The 15,283-nt window shown below is 29.5% G+C and overlaps 1 protein-coding gene across 1 annotated transcript in view; it reads right to left on the reverse strand.

The window, feature by feature from the left end:
- LOC126741384 (visual system homeobox 2-like) overlaps positions 1-15,283 on the reverse strand; it is a 191,043-nt gene that overhangs the window by 162,674 nt on the left and 13,086 nt on the right. Inside the window, exons 2-3 of the mRNA XM_050447778.1 lie at positions 10,805-10,974; positions 8,826-9,060 (exon numbers count right to left, since the gene is read on the reverse strand). Coding sequence (XP_050303735.1) covers positions 8,826-9,060; positions 10,805-10,974 — 405 coding nt within the window. The remainder of the gene's footprint in view (positions 1-8,825; positions 9,061-10,804; positions 10,975-15,283) is intronic.

Genomic DNA, 15,283 nt, shown 5'->3' on the forward strand with positions numbered 1-15,283 from the left:
ACCACAACACACAACTAACAGGCCCTATTATGAGCATTTAAATTGTATTATTCATGCAGTCTCGCTCTCCCAGTATAGTTAATATGAGACATAATTTTTCGCACTATACCAGGGCATAATATTACTCCTCTCCCTAAAGAATGCGGTCCCTAATCCGCCCGGTGACATGCAGACAAAGAACGGTGCCCTGTAGGCACTAACGCCGAGTCCTTGGCCCTTAAATAGGGAACGAATAAGGTCTAAATCCATCTGAACTATACATCGGTCGATTTTAAAGTAGAGAACGGGGCATCGGTATCACGCGAGTTTGTATGTTGATTAAATAATTTGGAATGTACGATGAAGTGAAATTTAAGTGGCACTTAAATGCAAATTTCTTCGGCAGATTATGGCCCTTGGTAGTGGCTGTCGAGTACAATGGGTGCGGTAATTAAATTTTTGCTCTAAATTTCCCAAAATTTTCTTTTTAATCTTAAGGTGCAAGGGCACATCAATTTTTGATAAGGATTTAAGTTGCGATTAAAGAAACTTTTTTATTTAACTTACCCCTTGTGCCTTTTTTTATCAGAAATATATTTAAGTGTAGTATTATATGTATCCCGAGGGTCAATATACTGGACAGCCCTAGTAGACGATCTTCTATTAAAGATGATTACAAAAGAATTTACTGCCTTGGCTATTCAGACGATGTGGTAATAGAAATCAAAGGCAACTTCTTCAAAAAAGTCAAATACATTGAAATAATATTTAATCAAGAACGTACGTAAAAACCACGTATCAAGAAAGCAATGCTGCCGAAGACTATGTGGTAGAAAGGTTCTAAATAAACGGGAGCTGGTCTGTAAGTTACTGGACCCAAGAAAATAACTCAATTAAATATAGCATATATGCCCTAGAAATTGTGGCTTTGTCAAACAGACTAACTATAGCCTGGATACCAGCTTACGAAAGCCACCAGAGATATAAAAAAATGGATGAATTAGCCAGAAAAGTCTCAAGCCGTAAGTTAATAGGTCCAGAGAATAAGCAATAATTACATACAAGTTAAAAGGCATTCCTACAATTGCTGGCTCCATACACTTTACTGCACATCTTTTGAGCTGTAGTAGAAAAGTTGTAAGAATAATATTAAATACAGTGTAAGTTAGGAAAATCTCAGAAGACAATCTTCGTAGGATATATAAGCAGGAAAAGGATTTTTGAACACAATATATAATTCAACTTTATTATGCACGCTTATAGGTTCGAAGGCTTTGGAGTTTTATAAGAAAGAACAGCTTTAAAATTAAAATTTTAAGCAAAAATACTTTAGGAGTAATAATAATCTAACCAAAAGACTACAACTAATTAATAAATATAATAAAAATTTAATTTTGTTTGTTCAAAACAAATAACCTTACTTCCATCATTCATATTACTCCAAATGAGTTCTTCTTGTAAACCTTAGTTTTAACATTGCAGATATTTTGCATTTATCAGAAAATTATTTTCTTAATATAAATATCAATGAGAGTCAAAAATAGTATTAGAGAAAAATAAATATGAAAACAACTGTGAAGGAACTAATATTATTTAAATCAGTAATAATCCTAACCAGAAATATTTTAAAGAAGAGATTTTGGCGCTTTTATCAAATACCATTTTATAATCATTTAAAATAAAAAAAATAAAAAATCTTAGTCATCACTTCGCTCTTTCCAAAGCTTGTTTGATTAACATTTTATTAATACTATGAGTTTTTAATTAAAACTCTAGATATTTACATGACAACAAAAAATAAATTAATCATTTTAATATTTTTTTGAAAATTTTATTTAGATGTTTACAAAAATAGTGTAAAATAAAAATATAAACATTTGTATTCAATTTTATTCTTAGATTTTTTAATTTTTATATTGTGTTTTCTCTACAATTTTTCTGACCTTAAATATATTTTAGTAGATAAGTACCAATATATGAAAAAAATACAAAAGATTTTTTATTTTCTATATATTTATTTCTTTTTCCTTTATCCATTGATCCTTAGACTTTCTTTAACTTATTTACTGTTATTATTAACAAATAGTTTTAAATTTTACCTCAATGATAATTGAAATGAACTTTGTTCGATTATAATTAAACTGTCCAGTATGAAAACAAAAAAAGTTTCACACAAAATTTTCACTAAAACATAGCAAACATATTTTATTAAAATAATCCTAAAAACTAACTTATAAGAAATGTTTTTCTTTTATTTTTAATATCCTACTTATTAGATTTTCATAAATAATAAACATATTTAATTTTTTTTTTAAAACATCATAAAGGTATTTAAATTTTGTTAACATTTTGGCGCCCAACATAAAGAAATCCATATTTTATAGTAAGCTTTATTTTCACTTTAAATTTATTAAGGCATATTAATTAAATAATTAGAGCGAATCTACATACAGCAGCTTTAATAAACCAAAGTTGGCTTTCCCATTTGGCTTTTGTTTTTTATTTCCCTATTAGAGTAATAAATGTTATTATGGAGCTTCATGAACAATTAAAAAAAAATTCCATAGCGTCTAATTTTACCTTGAAAATACACAAAAAATCTATTTGTACGTTGCTAATTCACAATCTTATATTAAGTCTGCGTTTGTTTAAAATAATATTCTATGGACACAATTAGTGCCGTCTTGGGTTATGGGTTTCGTGATACTTTCTGCTAGGACTGTCTTGTTGTTTTTACATGATAGCAATAAGTGTGCAAAGTACAGCTGTTAAATGTTGGTTTTTACCCAGTAAAAGTACCACGGAAACTGTTTCAATATTGAAAAAAACCTTGAAAAGGTGATAAGGTTATAAGACAAGTTGAAGTGTACGACTAATTTAATTGGTTCAGAAATGGTGATATCTTAATTAATTATAACCTCGGTCTTAATGTCTATCAACAATCCAAAATACTTAAAATATTAAACAAACAAAAGAACTTGTTGTGATTACAGATTTTTACAAGGCAATTTTACTGATCAACTATTACAAAGTAGTGGATTATCTTGAAGCTTGGTTCAATCAAATATAACGAAATATTCCGTATAAGTCCGTTATTTTTGTTTAATAAACATCATAAAAAGAGATATTTTAATTTCTCGATATTTTGGCGCCCAACAGCAACAGAAATCACTATGTCGTAATTTTTATTAAGTTTTATTTTCACTATCTGTTTAAGTTAAATTGATTAAATTAAAGAAAATCTTCGCAGTGTTGGCTTTTCTATTTGACTGTTGTTTTTTTATTACTATAATATCATATTAGAGTAATAAGTGTTATTATGGAACACCTTAAACATTCTTCTCAATTTTTCCAAAACGTTTAATTTAACGTTAAAAGTACACAAATCTATATCTATATTTTGGTTGTACACCATTTCACAATAAGTCTGTTCTCGTTTAAACCAATATTCTAGACACAGTTAATACCGACCTGACTTGATGTATATTCGTGATAGCTTCTGCTAGAGTTATCTTATTTTTGTTTCATTTTAGATGATCGCAAAAAGTGTGCGCAAAGTACAGCGGTGAAATGTTTTTACTAAAACTGTTACAATATTGAAAAAACACTTACAAAGGTGAGAAGGCTATAAGATAAGCTGAAGCGTACGAATAATTTATCTAGTTTAAAAATTGCGACCTGTTAATTAATAATAACGTCGGTCTGAAGGTCCGTTACCTAGCCCAAATTCCGTAAATATTAAATTAATTCAAGGACTTGTGGTCTTGATTATAGATCTTTAATAAGCAATTGCTCACAGAGTAGTGTGTTATCTTGAAGCTCAGTTTAATTAATTTTAACGGAATATTCTGTTTTTTTTTTATTCTTCCTCCTAATAGGTACTGCGATGGATCAATTTAGCTCTTTTAAAATCCGAGAGTACACACTCCGCAAGGTGATAGATTCAATAGGATATTTTCAAATCCAGTGCTCCTACAGGCCATTTCTGAGATGCTACAAATACCCCTGAAGCTCTATATTATTAGGATCTGTACCAGGTTAGCAAAGAATAATGATTGATATTGATTTAAATTCACTAGACCATAAATCACAAGCACAGCCAAAAAAAAAGAACACGAATGATAAGCCCAAAAACAACTACAAATTAGAAAACTTTGCCGGAAATAACGAAAGAATCCAAAACCGCATATTTAAAATTGAATGCACCGAGCCTCGTCTAAAGCTGAAAATTAACTCTCATTTTAATTCCCAGTGTGAGTTATTCATCAGGTGATGTTCGCGGTATACAGCGTTTTCGTCGTCGCATTTAAAACGTGTGAAAAGCAGCCAGCACATGTCAAGTGTAGGGGGGACCCCAGAAGAGGAGCGCGGGGGTACACGGGTGGATCGACCGAGTTCCAGGACCGCTTCCTGCCCCGTTCATTCACAGCTCCTCCGTATCTTTACCGCACCGTTTACTTCTTTCAGGCCACTGAATAGCGAGGTGTTCAAAAATAACTAACTTGCCAAGCCTGGCTACCTGCGAAAGTGCCGAGCAGCACAACGTTTTTTTTTAATAAGCAAGCTTTGTTTGCCAGCCTAATATGCGAGCTTTTATAACAATTATGTACAGGTGTCGAAGGTGTCGGACCGAAAATTTTCCCGGCTTTTTCATTATTGTCCTAATAACAATAGCGTACTATTGTTGATAATGTGCCTATTTAACTGGTGCAGCGTCTCATAAAAACTTTCTACTTATTCTTTTAAATTACTATATGCTGGGCTAGAAAGTAAATAAAAGAGTGCCTGCTGATCTAATTGGTAAGAAAATAAGAATGACAGTTTATTAAAGAGTTAATTTACTCGTTATCACTATTTTTATCACCAGTACTTCATATATCAACTAAACACACTCATTCATATTCTTAACAGCACTAACCTAGTTAACGAATTTTCAATCATCCTTTGGTAATCAAGACTTTAGTTAATATCATATTGGCATCAATCATCGAAGAGTTGAGAACATCGTACAAGCGAATGGTACGAACAAGAAGAAATGTCTATCAACTCACAAAAACGATAATTGTAGGTAGAATTACACTCACACAAACTGGCACCACCTGGTAGAGAGATGCACGGTCTCAAGCTTATGGACTAGGCAGCAACGATCGCGGTGAAGGAAACTCTTGAATGGAAGAAGAATTGGAATGAAACAGTTCCTCCCTAAATATTAAACATATCTGGGGAGTATGTTGGGTGAAGCGTTAGCAAAAGCTTTAAGGATAAACCTAACGCACTAAATAATGCTCTACATGAGAAGAAAAAGATGTCCGAAGTGAAAAGGAGAAGCCTTCACAAATATTAAGAATACTCCGGCTATAGTGACGTCCAACTTAAAATGGATGTTTGTGGTAGTTTTATCAGTACTGGAAGGAATCAGGTAAGCCGTTTTTAGAGCTGCCTCACCCTAGGCAAAACATATGAAAAATTCTGCCTTCACCATCATTTATATCAACTGATTTTACATCTCCTCAAGAAAGTAAATTTAATAAGGAACACTAAAGTAGGTGTGAGTCACAATAAACCATTGAGTAGCGGTAGAGGACTGTTATATTGACCACTCACACTAAACCTAATCTTACCTAGTTAGATTAAAATGAAAATATATAAGCTTTATAAAATGATTATTTAGTATCTGTTCACAAAACACACCTGACCATGTTCCAAATTGAAAGTTAAATCCAAACTGAAAACTTGTTAAAAACTTATTTTGTATACCGAAGAAATTATATATTTATATTTTTTAAAAAATTGTTGCCGAGTTAATTGGCAGAAGAAAATAAGAAGAAAACATGATTTATTGCCATTGGTATTTATTGACTTATAGATAGAGGTAAGCTTTTTGGATCAGCTCGACGAAAATAACGTTTGATAAATAAAATGTTGGTTTTCAACAAGATTTTAACTTGCATTATAGTTATCCTCATGCTATGTTTGCCTACAAAATCTAATTCTTTTTGTTACTATATTTATACCAGTTATATGATAACTTATATTTTCAGGATTAATTGGTGATCTAACGAAAAATTTATATAGGATTAATTTATCGAGTTTTAGATTAACAAAATTTTCTCTTAAAAGATTGTATTACATTACCTTGATTGCATGCTCAGGTTTGTATTTTGTCACCTCCTCGACCCACATTGAATATACATCTGACTTATATCTTCATGTACAGATCTGCTTCATAATCAAAAAGAATTAGAGACAAGAACTAGAGAATAAGAAGAGAAACTAGAGACAAATTTGTTGCTAATTTTTGTAGAAATTTACCTATATAACCATGGTAAGGTATCTGGCTTTACTCATTATAAAACTTCAATAGCTATTTAAGATTTTTAAGCCGTTGATACCTAAATCAATGGTTCTATTGTACCAACATTGCCCTAAAAATTTGGTTTTTCTTCTTCTGGCTTGGAATAGTCAGATTAAAAAAAAATACTTATTTTCTTAGTGCTACCGTATACTATATGATAATATTTTTATTCATTTCAGGTCTGTTATTTATATTTTTATTCTATTTACGCCATTCCAACAAAAAATTCCAATTATTGAGTGAAACAAAAATAATTCAACACTACACACATTCAACATTCATATTATCTTTGCGCATCAAGGAGAATTTACAAATATTCATTCTAGGTCTAGATAGATAAGAAGTTTTAGAATTTTTAGACAATATGCAGCGCACATTTCGCCTGTCCTCAATGCTACAGGAGCAAAACATTTCTCATAATATATTGAACACACTGTAGAAGCTGGATCCAACATGGATCTTACATAAGAGAATTACAAAAATTTCAGATAAAAGATATTATTAAACGTCTGTGCGTTTCTATCTATCTCTATATATATGGCTCAAAAGAAATGATGCTATCAATCGTCACCCCTAATCTCTGAATTCCGTTACTCTCGGTACAGTCTTATTTTATAAAATATAGTCATAAGTTATTTGGTTGTTTATTAGAGAATAACAAACAATTTTACATTGATGATTAGTTTTGCAGCATATAATGAGGAGTGTAATATTATTTTGCGACTCCATACCTAAACTACTATTGATACCACAATATTATTTTGTATCATCCACATATAACAAACTATTCATAGTATCATTTATAAAAGCGGTTCTAATAAGGAACCCGGTGGAACTCCAGTGCTGAAGGCGATCGGTAAGGTAAGAATTAAAAATGTTTATTAATCGGGAAGAACTGAAGTTTTGGTCAAGATTACTAAGAAGAATACCATAGTCTAGTCGATCAAAAGCCTTCGAGAAATCCGTATAGAAAATGTCAACATGTGAACAGGCGTTTATTTACTCCAATATATATTTTGTAAGACAAATTAAGTTTTATTATCTTTTATAAATCCATGTTGACGACAATCTACCTCTCATTGACCTAAAGACCTCTCATTAAAGGATATAAAGCTGTATGAAGAACATATTTAAAACACGTAATAATGTTGTTGATTATTGTAATAGGCGACTATTTCTCAATGATGTTTTTATCATTCTATGTATTGGAATTATTTTTTAAGTATCCTGAGGCCATTGTTGTACACAATTTATACATGTTGATTTAAAGACCATTTAAAATTTTGTAGCTACCATTTGTATGCGGAGGACACCCAACTCTATCTTCACTTTCACCCAAATAATACCGAAATTGCCAATAGAAATATAAATAACACGGCCTTTTATTTTTCATAGACATTGTGTATTTCTTAATTTTTATATTGTATTTTGTACTTGTTTATGAAGAGTAATAAATTTTGTTTATTATTATTATTCCTATTATTATTAAAAAATTGAGGTTCGAAAAAATGTTATTTTCTATTGCTTAAGACAAGTAGAACATAATTTTAGGTAAAATTGGAGAAAATACTGGGTTGTACATATATATTTTGAGTTTTAACAATATTATTTTGCGGTATTCTAATAGTAGTGTAAGAACTTTGAAAGAAATCGGTAAACGCATTCGCAATACTCTCGAGGGCTAATTAACAATTCACCTTTTTGACCAAATAAAGCTTCTGGTAACGAACTATTTCCTTGTGAAATGTGAAATAACTTTCAAAAGTTATGAGGGTTCAAATTTAAGTCGTATTCAAGTTTTCTACATTATTTTGGAACGCAATTTATTAAATTTCGTTAAATCTTAAAGATAGTTAAGTCCTTTACATTTTCTGTAGACACATAGTGTGGATCTCTTTTAAAAATGTTATTATTGCCGGAGAAAACCATGGTGGATAGATTCATCTTTGTTTTACAGGTTTTTTGGAACATGCTGATTAAGACAGGAATAAGTTTTTTGAAAAAAGAGCTCCAGTGTACTATTAAGATTACCAGTGACACTTACGTCACAACAATAAATTTCAAGAAAGCTTTCATATAAAATTCCAAGATTATAGAAAATATTGTCAGTTTTACAAACATTATACTTTTTGCTGCTCACATTATAAGTAAAGAACGATAAATTGCTTTTTACTCAGTTACAGAATTAGGGCAACTTTTTAATGTGCAGAGCCTGAAATTAAATGAAATGACAAGATCTAACAATCTATTTTGAGAATTTTTAACAGAATTAATCTGCTGCTAGTCAAAAATTTCCGAGAAGTGAATAAACTGAATGCAATATAATATTCAGGAATATTAAAATCAATAAACGATTGGTCACTATTATTTAACAATATAACAAAAAATCGTTACAAAATGAGTTGTTAATATTGTTGGTTTTAAATGTTATATCATAGAAGTAACGTAGATTTTCAGATATATCTTACATAATATATAACACTAAACTTACCAGCTCCAGCTGACTGATGTCCGGTTAAACCAAGAACAGCAGCAGCCGATCCCGGACCACCTCCTGCTGCAGCAGCATTCATTTGGGCCGCAGCTGCTATGCCGTGCGGAAGAAATGCTGCAGCTACAGCTGCCTGAGCATTAAAGTAGGCCATCCGGCTGGCAGCCATCGTCATGTGATGGTGACTGAATCCATGTTCCGATGGATGAAAACCCGTTGGGGCTTGCAGTTGGTACTGACAACAAAAACATTATTGGTAAATTTAATAGTTTTCATTAGATATTTCAATAATCATTCTTAAAATATTTTTTTGTTTCTTCTTTTTAATAAGTGCCTCTTCACGTAAATTTTAAGATAACATACGTTTAGACTCATGGTTATTGGGTTAATTTTATTTGGCAAATACATTATTTTAATTAAAATCTGTATTGTTGTGACGAATTAATAATGAGTTACTTATTTTATTGGGTATTACGCCACTTATAGCAAAAACCAATTTAGAAATGACTATCTCACACGCTCAAAAAATTGAAAAAAAGAAGAAAATAGACCAATTCACGTATTTAAAAGAAATATGAAAAATTACTACTAAATTTTACTAACAACTGCATGTGAGTGGCCGAAGACTACGTGAATATTTTATATGGATACAGTCTTCTGCCCACACGTAAATTACGTATTGTAGAATTTTAAAAATTAACTCATGGCTGATTTGAGTAAAAAGTTTTGATGAAATTTTAGGGTATTTAAAACTAGGTACAAAAAGGTCTTTAGGGTGGTCAAAGATTTTGCGCTGCTACTCTTTATTATAAAAACTTATTGATTTAAATTAGGAGACTTTAGGATGTTCCTGAAGAAGCGTAGCCTCTGACCACGCATAAGATGTTTTTAGTATACATTTAAAAGTGCATCCTGGAATAGATGGTAGTAAAGAAGGTTAATAAAAAATGTGTACTAAACACGCTTTGTGGTTTGGTGTTGTTTGCTTTTTTAAAATTCATAAATTCTGGATTCTAGGGAGTCATAACTGAAAAAAACACTTAAAATCATAACACACTAATCTATACCATAAAAGTGACAAAAAATATTTAAGCAATAAGTGAATAAAACGTATTTCTATAAAATAAACTACGTATAATAGCTGAAGGTCTTAGCCGTGCTGAAAAAATTCTAAAATTATAAGGCAGTTAAATATTGAAAATCCTAAATCCTTTTTATCAATATTTTAACCAAAAGCAAATGATATTTATTGTGCTAAGTCCGAGTTATCGAAACTCGTTTCATATTTTACAATTAATATAGAAGTATCCGTGAGTTTTAATTTACTGAATACCGAACGAGAAAATATTATAACCTAGCAAGAAAAATAAAGAATAACAAATCATATGAAACTGTTAATATAATATCTGTAGTACGATCTACTGAATAAAAGTCTTGATAGACATCTTAAGCCTATAAATCTACTAATATAACGCATATAACGCATAACTTAAATGGATATGTCTATAAATTCAATTTTTATAATCCAACAAATATTTTATGTATCGTCATATACAAGTTGTTGAGCAGAAGAAATGCCAAAGTTTAGGAGGAAATAGGTGGAAGCTTTAGTAATGTAAGAAAAATTTTTAAAAATATTTTAATGTCGAAATCACCCTTAAGAAGCAATAAATAAAATGCAATCTGAAATTTTTATTTATGGCAGGTCTAGCACTTTTTTAATTTAAAGTTATTCAAATATTATAGGTATTTTTTCTTGCTAAGTGAAGATTTTATTCTTAGTAATATAGGCATTTATGAAATATTCCAAAAAAGACAATATCCGTAAAAAGTGTTATCAAAAAGACCAACATATAAATGGATGAGTTTGACACACCTTCCATAAAACGTCCCGTTTATTTTTTTTTTAATTTTAAAAATCAATAATAAAGCTTACTAATATTTTCTTATTTTATATAAATATAACATACAAAACTTACTTTTTGATGAGGATAAACATTAGGAGTAATTGCAGAAACTGCCGCAGTAGGCGACCTATGGTGCTGAGAATCTCCTAAGCCCAACAACTCTTGGATGGCAAACGGAGATCTCTGAGGCATCGTCTGAGAAGGTTTGTTAAGAATACTCGGAGCTGTCACATGAATTGTATCTAAAAATTTATTTATTTATAATAACGTTTTATGGCACAACGAGCAATAAAAAAATTGTTTTGGAGGCTTTTTATTTTAATAATTATTATTTAATGGAAATATAAAATCTCACTTAAACTGTATTTAAAATATTTGTTTGTTTAAGGATATTACCAATGATTTTCTTTAATAAACTTAGCTAAATTAAGTATTTGGTTGTATGTAAACTATGTATTTTAAATTACATTTTCTCTATATTCTTCTAAATATTTAGGAATAAGGTATATTTAAAGTATCATCAATATTTTACCCAGTGCATATGTTCGAAAATTGAGGTAGAATGTATCGCCAATCAAAGATGATTTTTTCAATATTAGACAAATCCTTTAATTATTTTGAAGGCTTAAATCATCTAATTTTTTTTAAATATATTTATCTAGTTAGAAACTTGATATATATATATGGTTTTATATTAGCACGTGATAATTTCATTGTTTAATTGTATAATTTAAAGACATTAGTTTGTGCAGAACCTTAGAGTGGACAGAGCAAAAGATAGATATCTCCTATCCTGGGTAACTAGGCAGGAAAAAGCTGAACCAGGAACAGCAGATGCTAACAAGCCAAGAATGTTTTATGTTTTATTTCTTAAATTATTGTTTTTATAAGGTCAACACTGACAAACAAAATGATAACCTTATCCTATTATGTTATGCAAACAAAGCATAACATAAATGGATACGACTGTAAATCTAGTTTTAGGTAATTATAATTTTGTGGCTTTTTTATTTTAATAAGCTATAATATTACTTATGGTAAAAAAGTTAATTGAATTTTAATGTTATATAATTGTTATTCAATCAATTATTATTTAATTATATTTCAATAATTGTAAGTCAAGTCAAATAGAACAAATGGGGGAAGAAAGTAAACTCAGTCTCTCAAGTCCAAGTCTCATAAATTTATTATTTATGAGAGATTTATGGACTTTGAGTTTACTTTCTCCCCCATTTGTTCATATACTTAAGTCTCTTTAAGAATAATGGATGATTATTTTGAAGTCAAATAGAGTACTTCTGGTATTTATGATTTATATGTGGTGCTATCTAGTTTATACTATGAACTTGTCAAAAAATTAAATTTTGTAACAAAGTCGTATACAAATCATTTGTCAATTCCTTAGTAAATCACTTTCCTTCACCAAGAAGAAAATTTTAGTAGGGCTAAATTGCTAATCCAATTATTTAGTAAGAAAAAACGCCAATGATATAGAATACTGCCGTAGAAAATTCTCTTACTTGCAACGTCTATAACATTATTAGCTCACTATTGCTAGCGAAGCATATAATTTAGATCTAATGAATATAGAGGCATCTAGAGCATCACACATTTTTCTAGATATTAATGAAGGTTTAAAACGACAGGCCCGGATCTGAAGAAGTTAGCAGTACCTACGACACCAAGTTACGATATCAGACAAGTAAAAAACTAACTAAGAAAGTGGAGAAAAGGTGTAGAAAATATTATAGTATATAAACTAACTTTCTCCCAAGATAATGTTAGCAAAATGGACTTTGACTTATAATTTCAAAAACAAAAATTTACTCTCATATAAGCATCGTGATGAGTCACTTTGAGCATTTGAGGACTGGACTATTTCTCAAAATAACAGAAATTAGATTTTTTATCTATTATTAAAATAATAGATATACAATCTCAGCGACCAGTGATATTTAGAGTTTTTTCATAAAATTATATAATTATTTATACATTTAATCAGTTTTCTTTTTTAACAATTTTTTTTGGATTAACTTTTATTAGTTCAAAAAAGTGTTATAAGTTGCATATTTGGATTTTCAATAAAGAGTTCTTTAAAAGGATTAAAATTTTGATAGTATCATGTTTATATGTATTTTATTTAAGACCTATTACTTTTGTAAGAATCTAAAGGAAGTGCAAAGTTAATTTAGTTCAAACGAAGTTTTACTTTATTATATGTTATAGTAAGTATGTATATGTAGGATATCTTGTTGGACCATGGAAAATAACCTTGTTTTTTTAAGTAAGATATCCTTAAGAAGTGTATTATATTAGTTTTGCATTTTAAGCTTTAATGAAAGTTTTATTAATAAATATATATTAAAATGTTTACTTCTTTTTAAGATATTCCGTATTTTTTATTAATTTTTTAGCTGAAGTCAGTCTTATATTTGTAACTGTGTGGTGCCAATGTATTATAGCTTAAATAACTAATAAAAATTTTAAAAAATAAATTAGGAATGGTTTCCGTTTAATAAGACATCGTTGTTTATTTAGGCTTTTAATTTCCTTTTATTTGACTTTAAAGACCTGTATATTTTTTTACGTAAGATATTTTTACTCGTTTTATTTTTCTCTATTAATTTTGTGTCTTTTTGTATTTAGTTTTTCGACACATCAAAAAAATTAGCTGACAAATAAATGCTTTTATTATTGCTTTCAGTTATGTAAAATATATAAATAAAATAAGTTTGTGCTAAAATATATATTAAGGGAAATAATATCCATTTTGTTATTTAAAATTTAATTTTAGTATTGCATATTATTAAAATTTAACTTACCAAAGGCAAGTTTATGTGTAAATATCATTTATTTTTATTACTATATTTATCATCTTGTTTTTTTTAGTTTATTTATTAATTAATTTATTGCTTTTCCAACTCTTTAGTTCTTGGAATGAATAAAATCGAATTGGTAACAAAAGCTATCGGATATTTTATTTTTAATAAAATGGACTAAAAATTACATAAAATTTTATGACACTTGGACATTGTTTTTTAATAGAAACCGCATTAAAAGCATGATATAGTAGTCACATATAATTAATAATAAAAATGCTGTAAGATTTATGGAGCTAAGTATTGCTTCCAATAAATAATTTGATAGTCGCCAGTCCTCATTGCCAACATTCAATACGCTTATTTAATTTTTTGTAATGTTGTTCTAGTAACTTAGACAAAAATTTAAAAAACAAGTTTTAAGTTATATGTAACAACAAAAATGCGTTCATTTGAACAAAATATAAATGTATTGAAATAAAAATCCGCAATTACTCAAAACTGCATAGTGAACTAAGAGCTTTTGATTGTTTTTAATAAATTTGACATACCTTTGTCAAAATTTTGTTGTGTTCATCAACTCGTTTAAAAGTTTTGGTACGTTTATTTGAGCTAAAAAAGCCTGAAACAGCGACTGCTTTAGTTGCATTGATTTAAGACAAAAGAAGTGAGAGTGCCCAGCGTTATCATCGCATACCAAATAGTACCGTGCATCGTATCTAGATACGTTTTTTGGATACACTAGATGACCTGGAACTGGCCTCTAACAAAGTGGCCTCCTCTGACGCTCATGATGATCACTTTATCATCTTACTAAGTATGAAATCGTCAAGCTACTGTCCGGAATACCAATAAAAACAAACAGACAATTAGACGAAGAATTGGTAAAGCCAATCTTGCTAGTCATAGACCCGCCACAGATTCAGAGATTCTTAGACGAGTTAGTCATTAACGATATGAACAATCATGAACACTGGAGTGGAAATAAATGGGGGTGCCTTTTGTTTACTGATGAGTCGAGGTTTAAACTACTCTCACCGGAGAAAAAGTTTGTGGCAAAGACGAGTGACCACAAGAACGTTTGGCAGAATGTACCTTTAGTCCTAGAGTAGGCTACCAAAAGGGTTAACTAATAGCATATACTAGAATTTATCACAGATTTCAACGTTATTCCAAAAAAACTCTTTAACTGCGTCAGGTATATTGATGAAATTCTGCAAGATTTTGTTGTCCCTTGTATTGATTCTATTAAAAATAATTTTATTTTAATGCATGATATCGCTAAACCTCACACTGCAAGAATTACTCAAGAATGCTTAAACATTGTATGCTCCTTTAACCTTAAATAAATTACAATTTGCTCGTTTAGAGAAATGTGACCTTATTCTTCAAGAGATTCGTCACTTGATTTAAGGCATTCCAAGAAGAATGAAAAAGCAATCATTATTATAAATATGTAGCATGAAAACCCTTTTTATGTCATTTAATTAAAAAACAAAAATCCTTATTTTGTATTATGGAAAAACTCTATAAATAAGTTTTTTACATTCTATTGACAGCTGTAATGTTTTAGAAAAATTTTCCTAATTTTCTAGAAACTTTGTTAGATCTGGTATAGATTCCAAAATTCCTATACTATATATACAAATCTCATTCTGTTTATAAATAATATTTTCATGCTTTAGTTTCACTTATCTTTTTAAAGAAAGTTATAAAATATAATACTTTACTG

This window comes from Anthonomus grandis, chromosome 10, assembly GCF_022605725.1.
Source record: "Anthonomus grandis grandis chromosome 10, icAntGran1.3, whole genome shotgun sequence".
Classification (NCBI taxonomy): Eukaryota; Metazoa; Arthropoda; class Insecta; order Coleoptera; family Curculionidae; genus Anthonomus; species Anthonomus grandis.